This window comes from Phodopus roborovskii, unplaced genomic scaffold, assembly GCF_943737965.1.
Source record: "Phodopus roborovskii unplaced genomic scaffold, PHOROB, whole genome shotgun sequence".
NCBI lineage: Eukaryota > Metazoa > Chordata > Mammalia > Rodentia > Cricetidae > Phodopus > Phodopus roborovskii.
This window is the reverse complement of record NW_026126408.1, coordinates 17119252-17143048: the sequence shown is the minus strand read 5'-3', so window position 1 is coordinate 17143048 and position 23797 is coordinate 17119252. Positions and strand designations below refer to the sequence as shown.

Genomic DNA, 23797 nt, shown 5'->3' with positions numbered 1-23797 from the left:
TATTGTCTTTGTATCTTTTGACTGCTGAGGAAATAACAACAACTATTAAAACAAATGCTACTAGATCAATTCATATATTTTAAAAATGCTTTGATTCAAAAATTTAAGTCTAAGGACAAGTTACTGGGGAAAAGGATTTCTATTTGTGTTTCCACAGAAAATAAAAAGCTGTGGATTCCTTCCAGACTAATATGGTTTGATCAAGCCAGGGCCCCTGAAACAGAGTCGCTGGTGATCCAACATTCAAAACAGCTTGGACAAAGCAGCCTTGCAGACTACAACCAGGATTTCTGTGTCTTCTTAGGATTCCCTCATTACAGTGCCCCTTACCAGCAGGAAGTAATTTGGAAAGAACGACGTCCAAATTCCCAAATATTATCTATAAATGTTTGTTTTCATTTAAATGGACTTGGTTATAAATGGTTAATGACCACAACCAATCTCTTTTTAAAGGTAAAAAGGGGATTATGGTATAGATATGAATACTTTGTTTTGGAATGGATTTTCATTTATTGATACAATTTAAGGTCAATTTTGTGATATCTATATTTCTCTTATATTGTGTTTATATAGCTCATTTAGGAATGTAATGTATAATTTAGTACAGATTATAGACAGTTACCTATAATAGTCAAAATTTATAGTGTTAGTTAGGTTTTCTAGATATGTAGAGATGTATTTGAGATGAATAGGCACTCTTCAAACCTTTCCAAGACCTGCAGAATATGGCATTTAAAATGGTTTAGGGTTTTTTGTGACAAAGAGGCACAATTGCTCCTGGTAACACCACCTGCGTTAGACAGGAAGATGGACACCGAAGAAACACGTATGGAGTTTGCCTCCAATATGGCAAGACTAGCCATTTGGACAAGATACTGCTCTTGTCTGGACTGTTTGACTTTATGCTGTATAAACTGGACATGCAGGACCCACAGAAAAGTGACTGCTGATTCAAGATGGACATTGCTACAGAGTTCCTGCTTCATGGAAGAGTCTGCCAGACAGTCTGCAGGACACAGAGAAAAGTGACTGACAAACTGCCAATACAAGTTTCCTGCTTTGCTGAAGAGTCTGCCAGACACACTATGGCCTATGGGCTGAAGATGGAAGATTACAGAAGAACTTCAGTTGACTAACCAGGCAAGATGTCTCTGTCATTTCTAGAGTTTATATATTATCCTTCTGTGGTCTTTGATGGAGTTGAAAACAGATAGTTATGGTTATAGTTTTCCTTAGTTAGGATTAAAGATAAGTTACATATAGGTCTTTAGACTCACAAAGATAGAATAGATGTTGGAATATTTTCTTAAATCTTGCTAAATGTTAATGACTAAATATTGTTAACTGTGATTCTTATTTGATAACTGTTGTGTGATATATTTTACTATGTTAAGGTTAAAACCCTTCTTTTTATTTAGACAGAAAAGAGGAGATGATGGGAGATGTCATTCTGTATATGTTTCTCATACTGGTATACTGGTTAATGAATAAAGCACTGTTGGCCAATAGGAAAGGAAGATAGGAGGGACTAGGAAACAAGAAGGAAAGAGGAAGTAGGTAGGAGGAGTCAAGATGGAGAGACTGGGGAGACCAGACACCTGCCCCACTCCCTGATAAGGAGGCCACGTGAAAATACATAGATCAACAGAAATGGGTTAATAATTAAGACAGAGCTAGCCGATAAGAAACTAGTAACGGGCCAACAGAATTATATCAAATACAGAGTCTCAGTGTGTTAACTGGGGCTGGCGCAGCGGTGGGACCAGACCAGGCGGCAGGCGGAAAAGCCATACTCCTTACAGGAAACTATTCTGCCGACCTGAACTAAAGGGCTTCAAAGTGAGACAGCTCACCACTTTGCTTTCACTGAGTTGTTTGTGCACTGAATGAAAAGAACCATTCAAGGCACCAAAAAACATTCCCTGAATGTGACACAATCTAAAAGGACCCAAGTCCAACCCTAACTTATGTAACAATATATAAAACAAGTCCCCACCTTCCAAACAAGTAAGTTCAAAGTTTTGAAACCTTCATGCTATGTCTCATCAGTTCTCAGGCACAGCCTTGTTTTTAACAACTCTGACACAAAGACTTATCTGGGTTTTTATTTGCTTGCTTGGCTTTGGTTCTGGTTAATTACACAGGTCCCATTCTGCAGCCCAAACTAGTCTCAAACTCATGGATCCTCCTGCCCCAGTGTCTCAGGTGGCAGGGTTACAGGCACTCATTAACACAACCTGATTCCTCAAGAGTCAAACCTTACAATGCAAGGATCCCTTCAAAGAAAACAGGTTAGAAGCAATGAGTTAGAAATGAGAACTATCTCATCACATACTGGAACTAAGTTAGGGACATTGCAAACTCCCTTCAAGGGTCTCAAAATGTCTGGGCCACAGCTGCTTAAAAAAAAAAAAAAAAAAAAAAAAAAAAAAAACCCAAATACTCTTCCTTCCATGTTGATATGAAAAAGAGGCTGTGTAAAATCAAGACACAGATGAAAAACCATCAGAAAAGATTAACAAATACTGCAAGTAACAACACTTAAGATACAGTTCTAATCCACACTGGTCTGATGACATATATTATTTACTTTTAAGTTTTGAAGACCAGCTCATGCCTTATACTCAGTATCTTAAGTTTTTTTTAATGAAAATTTAGATATGACTTCATCTGACATAAAGTATTAATATGATTCTCATGTCCTTTACCTCTGGTTATTTTTGCAGTTGTTTTTAATAATTTGTATGGAATGAAAATCCCAAGATCAGTTAACTACTAGCTCACATCTATCAACACCAGGGAGCCACACGGAAAAGAGACATTTAGGCACCTATTTCTCAGACTCGTGCAAACACTGCATTTTTAGACTACAGAGTCTCCCAATTGCTTATGGCACGTTATTTATATTTTTCATTTCTCAATTGAGGTCTTTAGAATTTGGAGAACTGTGGACAATCCTTGGCACTTCTTTTATTTTACTTTGACATTATTGCTTAAACTACCATATCAGTAATGACTGGTGGGGCTGGTGAAATGGCTCATCTGGGAAGCTTGCAAGTAGCTAGCCTGACATACTCAGAGCAGCAGCGACAAGGGACTGTACCTCCACAAGATGAAAGAACAGAGGCTCCTGCAAGTTGTCTGCTGACCCCCACATGCATGCTGTGTTAGTCACACATGCCAATACAATATATTTGTAATAAACAAATCTAGAGGCCTTAAAAACTTTCACAAAGGTCCCCAAAATAAAGTTGAATTCTTTAGGCTTCAAGATCACTATTATTTAGCCCAGAGATGTCAGGCAGGTAAGAGTAGCTTCATTACATGTTCTGGTGGCTACTTTTAAAAAAAAGTTTAATAATATTCAATCCCATATACACAAAATGAGATTGCTTCAACATGTTATTAAGTATATAAAATGCTTGAGATACTTTATATCTATCTTTTCCCTACTAAGTCTTTTAAATCTGATGTGTATCTAGGACTTTCAGTCTTGCTTCTAGGAGGAGACCTACCACTCTTTCCTATTTTAAGAGTAAATCCAAAGATCTGGCTAAGGGACCATCCCTTAGGAAGGCAGGATCACCCCCAGGAAGGTGAGCTCACCTTATACCATGCTAAGAAACCGTGGAGTAATAAGTCCTTTAAAGAGATGCAGAACTCCCTCCGCATCTCCTAGCACAGTCAGAGCCTCCAGGAAGACCTGCAGGTGCGCCTGCCCAGTCTTCTAAGTAAAAATGTGCAGCCTTTCATCTTTTTCTTTTGTCTCTTTAGGGTGCTGGCTGAACCCTATATTCTTTTTTCTAGTACTTTGGGTTTCCTTACTCTTTCTCTAAACACCACCTCCACTCCACTATGTGGCTGCCTGTTACCATGTGTCTTACCTCCATGGCAACTTAACTCAAAGGACAAAGTTTTTTCCTCTCTCCTCCTCTGGGCAGCTGCTGAGATTTACAGCTTGCTCGCCCTGGGAGTTCTTTTGAATGCTAATAACACTGTGCTCAATTTTCCATTTGAGCCTATTCCAAAATTATTTTAGTAATGGGCGTAAGATCACCAAGAAAGGACTCCAATGTCCCCAGTATTCTATGGTAACTGTCAGTACTCCCCCAAATTTCTAGTAACTACAGTATTAACGTTGCCTAGCCACATTCAGTCCAACCTTTCATATACTATAATAATTCCTGTTCCCTCTCTCTAGTCAAAATAATTTTCTCTTAATGAACATTAATATGACAGGAATTGACATTATGAGCTCTTCATTTATAACTTCATATATTCCTCAAAAAAACTCTGCCAGGAAATGTCACTCATTAAGGAAATGCTGAAGGAACAGGAACTATGCAACCACACTACTGTTTCTCCAAAGCTCTTATCTTTTCCACTTGGCCTCACTGCCTCCCAATATACCATCCTTGTCACCAGCAAAGAAATAAAGGGAGAAATAGTGCAGATAGCATGTGCTGGAACACCCAAGAGACCTGCTTATCTGTTTGCTTGTTTGCCTTCAGAACACGCATAGTATAGCTCCTTTCCCAAAGCCTGCCTTGACAGGGCTATGCAGACAGACAGAGAAGCAGCAACGGGGGGGGGGGGGCATGTTCAGATAGAAACAAGAGCTGAAAGAGTCTAGCTAAAAATGGAAAGAAGCAACTGCTTATCAGAGAGCTCTACTGAGATTTCTGTAGAGCTTGCATATCTGGGGCAAGTCAGGAGGCCATTGCTACTGCTAGCCATGACCTGGGGAAGCCAGAGTCAAGTGTGTGGGAAACAATATAGAAAAACAGAAACAGAACACTGTTTAATTTGGATGAAACAATGACTGTATTTTAATAATGATTGCTTAAGTGGTTTAAATAACTTTTTAAAGAACACGAATGATTGGGAAAATGGTTTGCTAGATTTTCCCTCCCAGAGCCACAGAGAGTACAGCAAAAGTGAAAAGATAGCAGATCCAGGAGGTTCTGAGCATTGCTGTGGCTTCAGCTGTAATATTCAACCTCTGAGTCTTGGTTCCTGGTGTTGGGGGTGGTCGATAAACAGGCTAAAATTCTGAATTTCTGGGACTCCCTAGAAGTGATAGGGTTCAGAGTTACACTGGTGCCATCTAGTGGTGGGATAAATACCCTGGTCATAAAAACAGTACGGTCTGTAGAGTTGAATTCAATAACAGGCCTTAGACATCAATACAAAATGTGCCAAGAGAGAAATGGCCTATAGAGAAAACAGTTTGCTCCAAGTTTGATAGTCACTAGTTCCTGAAGTAGCAGTGTGTGTGATGGGGAGCCCAACTATAGTACTTTATAAACTGTAATACCTGAAATGGAAATTAGCCATCCCAGGAGCAACACAGAGTGCCACTAAAGAATGGGTGAAATTACTTTTATGACTGAAACATAGCTTACAGCAGTAAGGAAACACACAGAGGTACCGTCTTCTTGGATTCCACAATTTTCTGACGTGCTTCTCAGATTTCCTTCTCCCTCGGAGGTCTATAAATCAGTAATCAAGGCTCACACTTTTCTAAGTCCCTTTGGGACCAACTGGTCCGTATCTGTGTCACATGTACTAAAGGTTAACACAACTGAGCCCTAAAAGCATACCCCATTCCTCATCTCTGCCTTCTGCTTCCCTAGTTCAGTCCCATGACACAAATGCAAACTGGCTGTCGATGTCGATCATCAAACAGGAAGTGTTCTGGGCCAAATCTAAGATCACCACAATCATTATTCGGTAGCAGATTTCCGCGTGCTCAGTTTGTAAATATGTGCATCGCCATCTTAGATTCCTCACTGAAGGTGCACAAGTTTTAACCTGCCAGTGTCACTGTCCCCCTAAAGGGACAGTTTCCTCTGTTTTCTTTTACTGTAGGCTATTGGTTATTTAATGCTGTTTCTCTTCTTGTTGTCTGGATCTGGTTACAGCTGTTCTGTTATCTGCCTACTTTTTCCAGAAAAGTTGGTGTGTTTGAGTCATATGTACCTGAGATTCTCCTCTAAAGTGACAGACAACATTTGGCCCTGTGAATGAAGGACGAGTAAGTACAGGATGATGAGATCACAAAGGCTACTGAGGCCTGGCTGGCAGATTATCAATCTTCCAACTTCATTTGCTTCTAACAAGAACCCAATGACTCTCCATTAAAGGGGAAAAAGCTAGTACAAGGTCAGCATAAGGTATTCAGGGCTCTCTAGAACTTGGCCTTGGCCATCACAGCACTGTGCCTGTCATGATCTCCTCAAGAGGTAAAGTTGGGAAGTTAAAATCTCTGGAGCTAGACTAGATGGGCAGGCTGATTATCAGCTCCAGCCCTCAACCCCAGGAACTGGATCAAATGACTATCACTTCTACTTCTTCAACTATAAAGGGGGTAAAAACATGAAGGACCTCACCATTACACTCTGGCTAAGGAGTGCTTACAAAACAGTACCTGGGCCTGGTCATGTGTAATACTAGTTGCTAGATCATATTACAACAGACTAAAATAAGAATCTTTTGTTTTCTTTCTTCCTTTCTTTGAATCTTTGTTTTCTAAATGACTGTGTTTGCATATGCAGGTTCTCTTCCCAGAACACATGTTTTCACTTCTGTCCAAGCCTAACACGCTCTCTAAGGCCACATCAATCATCACTTCTCCATCTGGCCTTTTCTGACCATCACAGTCCCATTCATCTCAGGGCAGCAAAAGCAAATTTCCCATTTAGTCTACCTCTGGTTACATGTGACTCACACCTCTTCTCCCTCTATTTAACACACATAAACCAAAGGCGTTCAAGTCTGTATCTTAACATAATCCTTCACACCTCTCAATACCACAGAATGGTCTCAAAGGAACCCACATTTATACATATTAGTTTAGGTCATCTGTGCTTATCAAGCAAGAACTGCGTTCCTCCAGTCTCAAGAGGAGACTCATTTTTCATCTCTTCTTAGTCCACTGTCTCCTAGTGACTGGTCTCTCTGCCACTCAGCCTTGCCACCAGCTTCACTCCATCTTTGTCCACTGGAATGTTTCATTTCTGCCTGCAACCAACTAAAGACCTCTAGCATCTCAAAAGCTTTACTTAACCTTCTGCTCTGACTGAGTTCAACACTACATTTGAGCCTCATCTCCTTGATGTACCTCTAAGCAAGCAGTTTATCGATGCTAATCTGCTTGTCTCATCTACAACTCACTCTTTAATCTCCAGAACCAGTTTCTGAGGAGGCTTCAAAGCCAGTGACCTCTTCTGGGCCTTCTGTGAATTTTGTGGGCCTTTGACATCACTCCCTGATGCTTGTTCTTCCTTTAATTTCTGTAATCTTTTCCCCCTGGCCAAGTCTGCTGTGTTGATCCTACTGTATTCTATCTGTGGTATACTTTTTTTCTACCTCTCTCCAATTGCTGGAGATGTTCAATGTACAAGACTGCCTAACAATCTCAGCTGGTCTGATGCTCTCTAAGGAATTTGTTTACTATTGTGGCTTCACATGCACAGAACACCATCACAATGGTCCTTTACTCAGGCTTTTAGCTCTAAGGACTATCCACTATCTTTGCTTAAATCACCTTATATCCAACATCCAAAACTACCTGCCCTGCAAAAAAGGTCTTTTTCCCTTTTTTCCCTTCATAGACTTCCTATAGCTAATTAAAGAGATATCTGGGTCTGGAGATGTAGCTCAGTGGTATAATACCTGGGTTCAATCCTCAGTAACAACACACACACACACACACACACACACACACACACACACACACCCCTCTGGCACCCACACTGATTCTAAGGCTTCCCTCAACCCTGCCAAGCCGAGTAAACACAGAACATTTTACCTTGTAAGAAACTTCCACACATTCCTGCTCATACTTACTGCTAAAGTTACTGGTACTGACATTCATTCTTTATTTAAATTGTTCACAATACCATTTGTAACATATTGGTCAGTTACACAAAATCACAATAGAGTCCCCTACCCATAAAGTTAGTAAGCAGTTCACAAACTGATTGTCCCTTTGTCATTGTCCAGGTCCACAAACTCTGCTCATAGGTTGGCACTGCCTATTGCATCCCACATTTGCATCTGGCACACAGCAGGCACTCAGTAATGTTTAGTTAGGCAACCATGCAATGTTCTATCCAAACAATAACTCTTTCAAAAGAACAAGAACATTGAAACAATGTAAAATACACTTTTTAAAAGCCTATCTATTATCTATCGACCAACTATTACTTTAGCAGGTCAGGAGATTTAAGATCAGCATATTTAAAAGCCCATATTCAAAACTAAAAGTACTGTCAGGTATGCAAGAAGCTGAGGCAAGAGGTCTATGAATTCTGGGCCATCTCGGGCTACAAAGTGGAAAAGGATCTCAAAATCCTACCACCACCACTACTACTACTGACACAGAAGCTACTTACTAGGAAATACATAAACCAAAATTCACCTTATTTTGTATAACCTGTGTCCTCTAAAACAAGTAACTTTCATCTTCAATGTTTGTTTATAGCTTACATGAATTTATAAATGTAAATTTAGAAATTTCCCATGACAGGTTGAATTTCTAGTACTTTTTATCCAGAATGCGTTAATAGATCAAAAACTAAACTATTACAAGAAATTAATCAATGACTTTTCAACAAAGTTGCTAGTACATTAAATGTGTGACTTCATTTCTACACTAAAAAACTATATATATACATAAGCAATTACACACACAAGAAAAAGAATTACTTTTAGGGTCTGTGTGTGTGCGCCAGAGTATAGATGTGTGCACGTGAGTGCAGGTGCTGCTGGAGGCCAGAAGAGGGCACTCACCTGCTGGAGCTGGAGTTACAAGCAGTTGGTGGCTTGTCTGCTTCTTTACCCCCACTCCCCTTAGCTCCCTGAGCCCAAAACGGAATTAAAATCTTCAAGATTTTAATTAAAGAATTAAAACAATTGTAACACTTAAAGAATTACAAATCCTTCCTTGCTGGAAGGGCCACAAAAATAGAAAGCATATCTTGGAACAATGAACTCTTGAATCCATGCTTTTCCTCAAGCCTTTTCTCCATCTGAGAAGCCAGCTCCCTTCTAACCATCTTGTCTTTTCCACCATCCATTCAATAGCCACCAGCCCACATCAGCACCAGGCTTCCCACACCCAGCCAGCAAGGCAACTACTCCCTTCTCCAGTATCTTCATTGTCTGAGTCTCAAGTCCAGTAATATTACATGACCTTACAAACAAAGGCGAGTAACCAATGAACCGAGGAGGAGAGTTAAGGAGAAACACCTTTCAATGGAGAGGAACAGAATAAAGAAAAGGATTGGAACACTTGACAGGAATTTTTGAACATTATCCTTTTACCTGTGCGACACATATTGGTTTGATATCTAAGCAATTCCTTTTTATATTCTGCATAAAAGCCAGGGCATCAGGAAGAGTGGTGAACAAGAGAAACAAACTGGTCTGCATGCCAGCAAACTCTGCCTTGGCTATTTGGTTAGCTTTCTCTCTCCTACATTCTTCAGCTCTTAGGACCTCAAGTCCCCGAAGTTCTGAATTAATTTTGCTAATTTCTCCAGACTCACGGAAAAAGAAACAGGCAGGTATGAGTAGATGGCAGCTAGCAGACTCAAAAGCACTAACATAAACAGTATGTATCTTCTGGCTCTCCAAGAAATGCACCATAACAGTGCATTAGTGGTACAGCCCATCTCTGACATGAAGCCAAGTGTTGCTATTTTTATACTAGCCCTCTGCAGATGCCTCTCTCCATTTACCTAGATTTCGTATTAAATCTAATCTTTTAAACAGATCTGAAAATGGGCTGAATTTTTTTTAAATTTTAGCTTCTCTTTCTTATAACACTTAAAGGAGACAGCACAATGTAATAAAAGCTCTTTCTTCAGAAACATCTACCCTTGACTCACAAGTTACCAAATCTGCTGTGTTTGATTGTAGCAGTTCTACACAACCCAGAGCACCAAATGCCTGTGTATTTTGGCATTTGTTTTTAGTCTGCCTGAATTGAAGACACATGACCCGCTGCAAAGTAGCCTTACACTATATCTGTCTGTATTGGGATCTGTTTTAAGCAGCTGTCATTTCTCAACCTCAGTAATTAGTTCTAAATTGTATAACAATGAGGCCATCAAGCCTGCCAAGTCTTCCCTTGCAACTTGCCCCAGCCATCCTTTTGTTCTAGTGTCCCTCCCATGCTACAACTGCCCTGCAGAATGTAGCTTGTTAGTACAGTGTCCAACCCAGGCTATCTAATTTGCCTTCCCATGGCCAGTATGCGCAAGACAATGGTCCTGAGTCACCTCTGTGCAGACCCCATTCTTGTACCGAAGACAAAGCATAGCAAAAATCAACTTCAGTAGTTCCCTAACCACCAAATGAAAACACAACAGTCTAGCCTCACATTTAAGATATGTGATAGTATGGGTCCAATCTAGCATCCCCACTGTCTTATCTCCTCTCACTCTGGAAAACTGGCCTGTTCACTAGCTCTTCCATCCCCTCAGCACACACTCAGCTCTTGTTCCCAAGACTCTGCCTGGGATACTCCCTGCCTGCTGCACCTGCAGCAAGACCCTCCCTTACCTAGTCAAGTAGACTTGTCACTCAAAGCCACACCCATCATGTCCTCTTGAATGTGAGGTGGAAATGTTCTTTGTGGCCCTTTTATAAGTTGGTGTCCCTGGCATTTCTTTGATGGCATTATCATTAGCTAGTATAATGTGTGTCCATCTCCCCAGACTGTGCCTGAGGGTACAAACAAGACAATTTGTCCATCTACAACTAATTCTTGCCATGTGTATCTCCAACAATTACCTGAGTTAACAGTGAAAAGATGCTATTTATTCACCCACTTAGCAAACATTTACTGAGGACCTCCTATGTGGGAGGCAGGCATATCTCTGTGAGTTCAAGACCAGCCTGCTGGTGGTCTATAAGAGCTAATTTCAGGACAAACTCCAAAACCACAAAGAAACTCTTTCTCAAAACTCAAAAAAAAAAAGATTTCATGATTTTTAACACGTCATCATGTTGCTTGTGTTTATCAAAACAAAAGTTATGCCAGAACTTGACAACAAAATCTAGCTTATAGACTTAGCATTTTTAGTGGATTTACCACTCACTTAAATGAGTTAAACATGTTTCTTTGAGGTAAAAACCAATGCACCAAGCTGTAAACATGGCAAGCTCAGATTAAGACAAACCATTTTATGCATCTTGACACACTGGCTAAATACTCTCCTGTGGACCAAAATATGTAACCTTGCTTCTCAAATTGACACAAATTTAAAAACAGATTTCAGGATTTCCATGAAAATAGTATTTGTCAGTTGACAGGAACCTACGTTACCTGCCAGCTCACAAATGGAATGCATAAAGCTGCAGTCTAACGTTCAACTGAAAGAAAAATTGTGACTCTGTGCTTTCCCAGCCTTTTTCAGATCCCATCTTCACAGAGACTAACATCATGAAGTATTCATGTCATCTTTGGTAGTACCTAGATTTGTGGGCAATGGCTTTACAAACTTCTTTTAGATTTATTTATCTTATGTGTATGAGTATTTTGCCTGCCTGTGTATGTGCACTGTGCGTGTATGCCTGGTGCCTGAGGAGGTCAGAGGAAAGAGTCTGGTCCCCTGGAACTGGAGTTCCCGATGATTGCTAGGAACCAAACTCCAGTCCTCAGCAAGAGCAAAGTGTCCCTTACTGCTAAGCAATTGTCCAGCCCACGTGACAACTATTCTCAACAAAGCATACTGAGTCAAATCAGAACCAAGCTATCTGATGAGCACTTGAGAGGATAACAACTGCTTCCATCAAACCAAATACAGTATCAAATAACCCAATCGTTCTATGTTCCTCTATAAATCCATATTACGTTTATGAGTTTTTAAAAAAATCAACAAAGTTTGTACTTAGATATATCATTTTCTTTATTACTGGTAACAAACAGGGCCTGCTCTGAAGGCACCGCACAGTTGGGATCACTGGAGAGCCTTGCTGCTTATCTGTAATAGTAAATACCACACAAACTGCAGGCTTGTTCTCATAGGCTTTCACTACCGCTCGTGGATTTAATGTGTGGCACACGACAGTTCTCCAGCTAGTACCCTGAGAAACCAACAGGTCAGCCTCCCCTACTCTAAGCAAATTGGTGTTTTCAGTGTAAAAGACACTTCCTGCTGCTGTGTACACACACCTTTTTTAACAGGTAAAGGGTGGGAAGCAAGCCAAGTCTCCAGCAGAGGAATTATCCAAGTCAGTGTGCATGTGCAGGTGCCATGACCACTGAAGTGAGAGCAAATGTCAAGTTTGGCAGGGAGGGAAAAGATAGTCCCTCATAAAATCACATCACCAGCTAGGTATCACTATGTGTCAATAAAGGCAATCTCCCTCAGAAATACGACCTCTCATGCAGATTTATCAGGAGCTAGATACCTTTTGCATTAATTTTTCAAATCTTACAAAGTTGTTCATGTGGAACGGAGAGGTGGCTCCATCAGTAAAGTGTTCAAGCTCGAGGGACTGAGTTTAATTCCCAGAACCCATGAAAAAAAAAAAAAAAAAAAAAAAAAAACAGGTAACAGCACACAATCCTAATCCCAACACTGGGAAAACGCAGACAGCAGGATCCCCAGGCTCAATGGCAGTCAACACAGCCTATTTAATGATCTCTGGATCAATGAGAGACCCCATCTCAAAACACAAGGTTGACAGCTTCTGAGGACTAACACCTGAAGTTGTCCTCTGCCCACATGTGCCCACAGACAAATGTACTTACATACATACATACAGAAGATATATTTTAAATGTTCTGATTTATCTGTGTGTATATAAATCTAGACATCTCTCCTAAAGGATCAATAATGCAATCTAATGTTACTGTATTTACTGAAAGAAAACCCCAAGCCAATAACTGGAGGCTTTCTGAGGTCTAACCTGCATGGGGTTAATCTTCACGGACCGCTCAAAGCACTCCACACATTCCCGAAACTCCTTGTTCCGAAGATGGAGGAGGGCTTTGGAGCGCTGGGCTCGTGCACTCCTGTGTCGGGACAGCTCCCAGGCCTTGTCATAGCAGGAGTGGTCCTGCAGGACATCTCCAAGCAAGCAGTATAAACTTGGTGTTTCCTTTTTCTCCAGTTCTCGCCTGAGGATTTCTTCTGCCTGGGAACAACAAAAATAGAAAAATCACTTAATTGTAACTAACTGTCATTTTTAGCACATGCACAACTTTTATCTCATAGCCTGTGTGTTTTCTATTACTTGCTCACTTCACGGCCGGAGAGCACAGACTGTCTGAGAAAGGCCCAAGGGAAAATAAGTGAAAAGGAACAAGGAGAGGAAGGGCCTGCTCCAAGGCCCTGGGATCCCCCAGCACTAGAGAGCCTCCTGCCTGACAGGAGGTCCACAGCACCGCGGCACAGCACGGCACAGCACGGCACCGCTCCACCGCAGCACCGCACCGCACGGCACGGCGGCACCGCTCCCCGCAGCGCAGCACCGCACCGCACGGCACCGCTCCACCGCAGCACCGCACAGCACGGCACCGCTCCACCGTGGCACTGTTCCCCCATTCCACTGCTCCACGCGTTGCCTGCTTCCCTTGGCTCACTGCTGCTGTCAGACAAAGTGTCTTTATCCTCTCGCTCCACAGCACTATTGGTTTTTAAGTGTTCTGTATTTAAGTTGTTGAAGAGGGGGCACAGGGCAGTCCCAAAGGAGACAATGCATGTAGAAAGGCCAGAAGATAGAGGTAGGAGCCAGATTAGAAAGAAACAGGAGAGAATGAGCAGGCACTAGTCCCTGGCTGGGCTCCAGAAAGCTGCCTACCGGTCCTTTAGAACCAAAGGTCTCAGAGTCCTGACTGTAAGTTCCAAAGGCTAAGGAATCCCTACTCCTCAGACCTACACAAGAGCTGCAGAGCCAGGGGCCTAGTCCTCAAGGTTTCACCTGGAGTCATAGCTCTAGCAGGTACAACCTGCGGCTGCTCCACTTGTCTACCTGATCACTGCTGGCAAATGCTCAACAATACAACTGCCCAAGATCAGGCTTAACCAAGTTCTCCTTGTTTACCCATGATTCTGCCCGGGAGGGGGAGGGGGTCGCAAAAGATACCCAGCCTGATTGGTGACACCAACAGCAGGCAGGCACATGTGGTTTCAGACAGTCAGCCCATCAGCTTCAGAACTTAAACACTGATGTCCACAGTGTGGCCACGTAAGCTAACTCTGTGCTTACTACTACCACACATCCTCATCTCTCTTCTCTCTTCGATCATGTCTGCCATCCTGTCTGATAGAGCTGAAAGTCTGTATATTGGGTTTAGTTAGACATGTCTGTAATTACTACAGTTTCTGATTTAATAAACTCTTTTAAATAAAGGATGTACTTCACCAAGTGTCTTTGGGTGTTAGCACTTTCACATTTGTGATATAGTACAGGTAATTTAAGACTGTCAAGCCTACTCCACACATGGAATCAAAATTTGTTAAACAGTTTCCATGGGAAAACAATTATAAGTCCCTGAAAGCCAAAATAAACATGAAGTTTTATAATTCAATGTTTTAGAACACAAGTCCTCTATTCAAAAATAATATAAAAGTTATTAATGTATCTGACAAGCCTCTGTGACCCATAAGACAAACATTTAACCAAAACTTCATATGGTAGAGGCCACACCATCTTTAGTGAAATAAGCTTACAGTGTGGTTCAAAGCATTTCTCTTGATGGATGGCATTTAAACTTTGTGCCACACCATTCCAGAAATTCCAAGGCTGACTACTTAAAATTCCTTTCTGTTCTACCCTGTTATAGCAGAGACTGTGGTCTGCAATAAATATCACAGTCACTAGGTACAGATGTGATTGCAGGCACTGTCTCCCTGGAAATCTGTGACCACATCTCATCTGTTGAGTTGGAAGATGCCATGATTGTGAAGGGTACAAACCCTGGCAGTCCTTAATACCCAGTGAAGAAAGAATTCTGGAATTGCCATATTGGTGCCTCAGACTAAAGTACCTAAAGTGCAGGATTTTGTGTACTGAGTGGCAGGGCACCATGAAGGAACACCAGCAAAAACTATGTCAGCTGCTTCCAAACTCACTAGTCAGAGGAAGGAATAGCCCTGGATGTTCTCATTCTCAAGGCAGAGGATCAGGGAATTTCTGATGACCTCATGGGGTTTATTGTCCTTGTCACTGTCAGGCTGGTGCCTCCTTCAGGACTTCTGATGCACAGATAGGGCAGACTGGGACTTATCAGTCCTATGTAAAAGTTGGAGCTTATCACATACGGTTCATGAAGTCTATTATTTTTACTTTCTCAGTGGACTTCTGGCTACACATAATTTTTTATTCTTTAGCAAGTGCTCTGAGTGGGCTTGGGACTATGGCAAAAATAACACTTTCAAAGCTGGAAGCTCTTCCTGGATGCTGGGTCAGAGGCCTGTGCTGCCATTAAGCAGTCCCATTGTCCCTCAGCTAATTCATGACGAGAAACCATAGAGAGGCTCTGAGATGAGGGGGAAAAAATCCCAGCTGGTCTCAGGCTCTCCTAAATGTGCAGCACTTCTGACAACATGAGTACCTGAAGCTCCATGAAGCACCCACACTTCACCACCACCCAACTGTAACTGTGAGAAATCCCAAAGCCAGTCAAACCCTCCCTAAACTCCTGTCTTGCAAACTAAGAGGAGAAGCAAACGACTTAAGGGAAGACTTAAGTGGGCTCAAGCCACTATGTTTGGGCAAACTCATACATAGAGGTAGGGAAGGCAGGAGAGTGAGCTGAGTGTTCCATCACAGACAGAAACAGAAGAGACCAAAGGTCATGAAAGACCAGACTCAAGAACTTAGATTAATCAAGGAACAGAAATTCCCCAACTTCATTTGAGTCCTATGTTAGCAGAAGCATCAGAAGCAATCTCTGTTCAAGACTGATCCTACTTCACCTTAAGATATCATGACTGAGGCTGGGCAGTGGTGGTGCACACCTTAGTCCCAGCACTCGGGAGAGGCAGGCAGATCTCTGTAAGTTCGGGGTCTGCCTGGATACAAAGCTACAAAGAGAAATCCTGTCTCGAAAAATCAAAAGAAAAAGATACCATGACTGACACCTCCATTATTCTATTAGTCACTGCCTCTAGACATATAAATTCACATTTAGAAGGGGCTGAACGATTTTAATTTATATAGAGAAAACCTTGGTATCAAAAAGAGTCTAGAGGTGTAAAACCAGAGACAAATGGGATCATAACTGAAATCAGGCTGAACGCGTAACAGAGTTTTGATTCACAATATTAATTCAAACAGCTGGGGATGGTTCTAAATAATGTGCTCAACTACATAACTAAATTTGGACTCAAATGTGGTCAAAAACTAAGCAAAGTTGAGATACCAGAAATTCCTCATGTAATGTAGAGGAAGGAATCTAATACTCACAATGGAAAAATTATTAATTTATCATTTGCAACCTGCTCACTCACCCCAACTTTGTCATCCAGGGCCTAGGGATTGCTCCCTTCATTTTGGCTTTGGGAAACACCGTGCACATGGGTGAAGCAGCCAACTTGAAAAGTACTATTATAAACGTGCCGCGTAACAGGGGAAAGCTAGGGAGAACTTCTTCTGTCACAAGCTTCCAGATTACAATGGTGATCATGAGACCCAAGGTAGCAGAGACCTGCCAATTGCACTGCAAGCAAAATAGACATGGTGATTTGCAACAGACACAGCCATCCACAGAAATGCTTGAGCAGCTGGACCAGCATGGATTGTAAGTGGTGGCTGACTGATCACAACCAAAGCAGACAGGCAGCCAATGAAGGTGGATCTTGCTCTATGTAACACTTTAAAAGGTGTGAGTTTCTACTCAAGACACCAGCTCTCACCAAGTCCCTACCCACCCCCCCAATATCTTCAAAGACTCAGTGTCTTAGACACCATAAGGAGGACAAATACCACTCAGAAAGGACCGTGTGATAATGTACCAAGTGCAGAGCAAAAGTCCTTTCTTTTGTTCAGCTGTAAAGACGCAAACGTAGCCATTACCATATATTTGAATCTGGGGAAAATGGCAAGATATCCTCTCCCAGATTTAGTTTTGATTAATATTAATCGCTTGGAACTTAAAGAATTTGTAGGAGTCGGTTCATTCCAGAGAGAGGCCTAGTAAGTAAGTATCTGAACCAGCCAGTGATTACTACCCTAGTTCCCAAGTATACAGCAAGCTAGAAAGAATGAGCAGCCAGCAGAACCCCTCAGGGTATGACTGCAGTACAGTGAGCCAAAAGCAATGGTCCCTGCAGCTTCACCTCTCCGTTGAAAAGAATAAATCCCACAGAACTGCACATCTACATAAACCACAGAGCACTCTGCTGAAACTTCAAAGGTGCTAAAATGTGTAGAGAAGAGTTAACTCATCCACTGAAATTGAGACCATGTTCAATTTATAAAAATTATCTTCATAATTTACCCCTAAGGAGTTTACCTATTGACTAAAACAAGTAATTAGTTTTAATCTAAAATATTACACATGAGCTCTTATTTTAACACTTGTCCCCAGCTATCAGTAGTATTTCAGAACCTTTAGCAAATGGGGCCTTTGAAGGGGGATGCCCAGACTGATCTGGGCATCATTGTTTCTTGGTGAGGCACTTCTGCCTCTGCCACACCCTACACTGCCCCAACTCTTGTACACCTCCTCCACCATGGAGGTCAGAGTCCCTCTGAAACTAAATGAAAGTTATTTTTTCCTTCCTCAAGTTGCCTCTTTTGGGTACTGTGGTCACATCACCAGGTCATTAAGATACAAGGTTTGTGAAATAAATGATTAATCTTATATGCTCTAAACACCTATAAAGAGAAAAATGGTTTGAAGTTTCCCTGTCCAAACTCTTTAGTTGTGTGATATAATCTACAAAATGTTTGCCAGTAGTTTGCTTTCTTCCAGATAACCAAACCCCCAAGTCAAAGGACTGAACGCTTACCTGTCCTGTCAACATGCTTAACCCAGGAGTGGGGAACCCCCTGGGGAACTGCAAGGCAGAACGAAACAACAGCCTTTGCATGCTAACATGGTCATGGGCAAACACCTGGCCAAACAAAAGCCAGAGCAGCTTGGCAAGCCCTGTTAGCCCTTGATCCATGTGTGTCTGGCTGATCTGTCTGGCTGATCTTGTCAGCTGTGAGCCCTGCTGATCAAAGCAACTCCAGGCTCTATGTGAGTCTCCCATTGAGAGGCTCACAGGCTTGCCAGCTACAAAGTTCTCAGAGATCCCCACAGGCCTCTGTTCAAGTTCCCCTCATGGTCTCACATCAGTGGAGACTGGCATCTCAGATTCCCCTTTAATGTCTGCTTTCTGTACCAGTGTCAGGGTTCCACACAGACTTCTAAAGACCTGTGCCTGATCCTCTGACAAGAACTTCCCAGGAAACCCCTTATTCCCCAAAGTATTCAAAGTATCTACTACTTAAAAAAAGCAAGCCTGCTGCACAACCTTATTGATGGTTTTACTTTTTACATCCACTTCACCTTTACCTTTTGTATCTTCCATTAAATGGGGACACATAGGTTATTTTCAGTCACTGCGTCAGTATTACCCCAATCCCTATCATAATTCTGAGACACAGATAGATAGATAGATAGATAGATAGATAGATAGATAGATAGATACATACATACATAGATAGATAGATAGATAGATAGATAGATAGATAGATAGATAGATAGATATTAACCATGTGAGACAAAGTTTAAACTCTTATTTCGAAATCAAATGGTCGGTCTCCAACCAAAAACCACAAAGCTAAAAAACAAAAAAATCTCTCCAGGCTTAATGTTATTCTATGGATTGACAACAGAAAAAAAGCAGTGGTGTAGAGAGATAGTCCTTCTGTGGCACTGACCACGCCCATTAGGGGTAGAGCCATGGGCGGAAGTGACCTGTGGAAGGAGGTCAGAGGAAGAGCCGGGAAAAGCTCTCTGGCTGGCTAGACTCGGACAAGGAGAGCATCGGGTGGAATTTCCTGGTGTTCATCTGTCTAGGTTGTAAGTTATTTCTCCCTGAATAAACATCTATTCGGCCTATTTGTTTATCCTGATCCTTATTTAACCGCGATATCTGGTGTCAGAAGCGGGATTAGGATTTTCATGGGACCTGGGTTTCACCCAGGCGGCAGACGCCGCTCCCCACCTTCCCAAGGGCAGGGTCCCTTGCCTAACCAGGTGGACTCACCACAGCTTTGGGACATTTGCCTCTTCCTTACGGCAAAGGAGATCTTTGCCGCCAAAGCGGGCCTGAGAAGGCACTCATCGCTTCTCATTTTTTGCCCATTTCCGCACTGCACTTTATTTTGCGCAGAGCCGCTCGGCACCCGCCCTACTTGTGCATTTTCCCCACCATTAGTCCTGTGGTCCCAGCAATTCCACAAGTCTCCTTTTAACAAAATTTCACTTGCCATAGTTTGTTAAGAGCTATTCTACAGGGACCGGGATCAGAAGGATCGTCTGCTGCTGGACGATATTTGGCGGTACACTTCCGGGCAGAACCGGGATCAGACAGGTCCTCTGCGGCTGGAAGCTATTTGGTGGTACACCTCCAGGCATAACTACCACAAGCTGAGATCTACAACTAAAAGCATCAAAGTTCCAGGATAGCAGAATTACACCTAAGGTAATTGTAACATCCTTTGCAATTTAAGCTGATATAACATCTGAGATCAATTGTTCCATAACTATGGCAGATAATTTTACAATGCAGGACTTTAGGAATTATTTTACTTCATATATAGAAGGGATTTTAGCAGAAGAAACTTATGACTGGAACAATATGTACTTTTATTTTGCAATAGCAATGGGTTTCATCATTAACATGATATTCTTAAAGAAATGGTTTGATATTACAGCAAACAATAAGGAACTTGTACAAACCACAGGAGACATAGTAACAAGGATTCGAAACATTGAAAATGACAGAATTCAAAGCATAGAAAGTATAGAAAGAAAGGTTCAGAATATTGAAGATGGCGTTGGAGAGCTGACAGGTAGAATACAAACCGTGGTACATGAAAATGACCAAGTAAAAAACAGAATTTGTTTCATGTCAGATACCTCAATAACCAGAACAGAAACAATGCAATGCATTAACATGCTAGCAGAAACAGCTCATTCCTGGTCGGAGGAAGCTACTAATAAGTTTAAAAAACTGGAACATCAGATAGAAAGACTAGATGATAGAATCTCTTCCATGTCTGAGGATAATGGCAAGCTAGCAGATAGAACATTGTTTCTGGAAGGCAGTTTACATGCCATTCAGATAATATCTAAGGATGAGAAGATTAAAAACATGGAATCATTTGTAGTTGGAGAAAGTAAGAAACTGACTGATGCAATGAAGTCTCTAGAAAGTTATTTGATTCAAGAAGTTCAGACACTTAAAGAAACAATGGTGAATAGATTTCAGGCTTTAGAAGACCTTCAGTCTGATACATCAGAAGAAGAACTACAGGTAACAGGGCATGAAAAAGACTTAAAATTTCCCACACCATTTAGGGTCAGGGGAGCTTTCCCTGTATCTATTAATGAAAAACCAGCAACGAAAAAACACCCAAAACGTGTCATTGCATATCAGTGGGAACCAATACGTATGAAAGATTTAAAAGGTATAAAGGAAGCAGTAGTCTCTTATGGCATGCACTCACCATATGTGAAGCAATTATTAGAATCATGGGCAAGGAATAACAAGGTAACCCCTAAGGATTGGGATCAATTAATATCAGCTGTCCTTGAAAACTACTCTCAATTAGAATGGACGGCTTTATGCAGAGAGGCAGCAAAAGCTCTTGAACTTCAGGGCTTAAAGAAAGGTTATAAAGCTCCCCAAGATAAAATTCTTGGTGAGGGTCTCTATGCTGACCCAGAAACCCAAGTTGCCTATGATGAACATATCTTGTCTCTATGCAGTACAGAAGCTTTGAATGCTTGGGATAAGGTTCATGAATTAGGAGAGAGGATAGAACCCTATACCAAGATAAGGCAAGGACCTAGAGAACGCTTTAGCGTCTTTCTAGAAAGATTATCTAGGGCAATACAATTAGAAGTAACAGACATAGAGGCTAGGCGAATACATATAGAATCTTTAGCTTAACAGAATGTGAATCCTCAATGCAAACAGGTGCTTTGGCCTTTAAAAATGCGATCTGCACCCTTGGATGAATGGGTCCTATATACAGGCAACACTGAGTATAATGACAATAAGACTGAAGCGTGGGTAGGAGAAGCCATATCTAAAGGTCAGAGAAGACATCAAGATAACAGAGTTCCTTACTATGGTGACTTAGAAGCTTGGGTAGGAGAAGACATCTCCAAAGGTTTGAAGAGATATCAACATGTCAGATGTTATAACTGTGGTAAGATAGGACATCTAAAAAGAAACTGTAGGCAAAGCTTCCCTAGAAATAACACTCCCAGGAATGAATCAAACAGAAGGCCTCAGCCTCCTGGGTTATGTAGAAGGTGTGGCAAAGGCAGACACTGGACAAATGAGTGTAGATTGACCAGAGACAAGCAAGGACACCCTTTACCATCGGGAAACTCTTAGGGGGGGGGCTCTTGAAGGCCCCCACGTCACAGGTGGTCCGAACATTCCCAGTCACAGTGGAAGACAATCTCCCACAGGACAATTAGAAAATTCTGTGCCTATTATAAAAACTCATACCGCTCTGGATGACAAACTAGTGACGGAAGTTGAATCAAACATGACAGAAGGAAATAAAAAACGTATATTTTGGCAAACCGCTATAAATAGTCATAGGCCTAGATTGATAGTTAAGATGAATAATAGACTGTTTGAGGGTCTCCTGGACACAGGAGCTGATGTAACTATCATATCTAATAAATCTTGGCCCCGAAGATGGCCCCTGCATGAGGTAAATGTTCAATTCTTAGGGATTGGAACCCTGTCTCAGGTAAAACAACGCACGAGATGGATTGAATGTATAGGACCAGAAGGACAGAGAGGAAGGTTGAGACCATATGTGGCTGATGTAGTGATAAATTTATGGGGTCCTGATCTATTACAGCAATGGAATACACAGATTAACATCCCTCCAGTATTAGATAGGAACCATAAACGACCTCATGATTGTGGAAAAAAAATATTATAAAGTACTATACAAGACAGATACCAAATATCCAGGCTGTACAAAAACAGAATACAAGTGCTGAACAAACGGAGGAACCAAAAGCCCTACCTTTAAAATGGCTAACAGAGGAACCTGTCTGGGTAGGACAATGGCCTATGACCTCTGAGAAGTTAGAAGCTTTAGAAAGCCTGGTTCAGGAATAGCTAAATGCTGGACATATTGAGGAATCAACCAGCCCTTGGAATTCTCCTGTATTTGTGATCAAAAAGAAATCTGGTAAATGGAAAATGCTTACAGACCTGAGAGCCATCAATAAAGTTATCCAGCCAATGGGCTCTCTACAGCCTGGTATGCCCTTGCCTTCTTTGATACCCAAAGAATGGCCTATTATAGTTATTGATACCTTTACAAGAACAAGATAAAGAGAAATTTGCCTTCACGGTACCTAATTACAATAATTCTCAACTGGTGAAGAGATATCAATGGAAGGTTTTGCCACAGGGAATGCTAAATAGCCCCATCCTGTGCCAATATTTCGTACAAAAACCGTTAGAAATAATTAGTAAACAGTTTCCACAATCCATAATCTATCATTACATGGATGATATATTGTTAGCTGACTCTAAAGGAGAAATATTAGAAAAAATGTTTGAGAAAGTAAAGGAAGTTTTACCTCACTGGGGATTACAAATTGCACCTGAAAAAATACAAAAAGGAGAGTCTATCATCTACTTAGGATATAAAATAGGTCTATAGAAAATTAGACCACAAAAAGTACAGATCAGAAGAGATCGCTACCAGACTCTGAATGATCTTCAAAAATTGAGAGATTTCTCAACTGCAAACGATTATTGGAGTAGAAGGGCATGATTTGAAAAACCTGAAAATGGCCCTAAAAGGAGATAAGGACTTGAATAGTCCACGAATACTATCAGCTGAAGCTGAGAAGGAATTAGAATGGGTAGAAAAGAGGATACTAGAAGCACATGTGGACTTTGTGGATCCAAACCTAGACTGTATTCTGGTTATATTACCATCTAGAGAATATCCTTCAGGGATTTTGATGCAGAGAGAAGATATCATATTAGAATGGATATTCCTACCACATAAACAGAATAAAAAACTAAAAACATATATAGAAAAGATCTCTGACTTGATTATAAAAGGTAAATTAAGACTTCGTCAGCTAATAAGAAGGGACCCAGCAGAAATTATAGTACCTTTAACTAATGAGGAAATTTCCTCCTTATGGAAAGATAACGAATATTGGCAGAGAGCTTGCAGTAACTTTTTGGGAACATTTAGCAACAACTATCCCAAAACTGAGAGAATCAAATTCATAAAGAAAACGATTTGGATTCTTCCACGCATTGTAAGAAAAACACCTATTTCTGGAGTTCATACATTCTACACTGATGCAAACAAATCAGGTAAGGCAGGATATAAATCAGGAAAAATTAGCAAAGTGGTTCAAAGCCCTTACAGTTCTGTACAAAAGGCAGAATTGTATGCCATTCTCATGGTACTTATGGATTTTAAAGAACCCCTCAATATAGTTACTGACTCTCAATACACAGAGAGTGTCGTTTTACACATTGAGACTGCAGAATTTATGCCTGACAATACAGAATTAACTTCATTGTTTATACAGTTACAAGATACT

At 41.3% G+C, this 23797-nt stretch overlaps 1 protein-coding gene across 1 annotated transcript in view; it reads right to left on the bottom strand.

Moving 5' to 3' along the window:
• The window catches only part of Ttc27 (tetratricopeptide repeat domain 27), a 121246-nt gene that overhangs the window by 31139 nt on the left and 66310 nt on the right, over positions 1–23797 (bottom strand). Inside the window, exon 13 of the mRNA XM_051181867.1 lies at positions 12928–13155. Within this exon, the coding sequence (XP_051037824.1) occupies positions 12928–13155 (228 nt within the window). The remainder of the gene's footprint in view (positions 1–12927; positions 13156–23797) is intronic.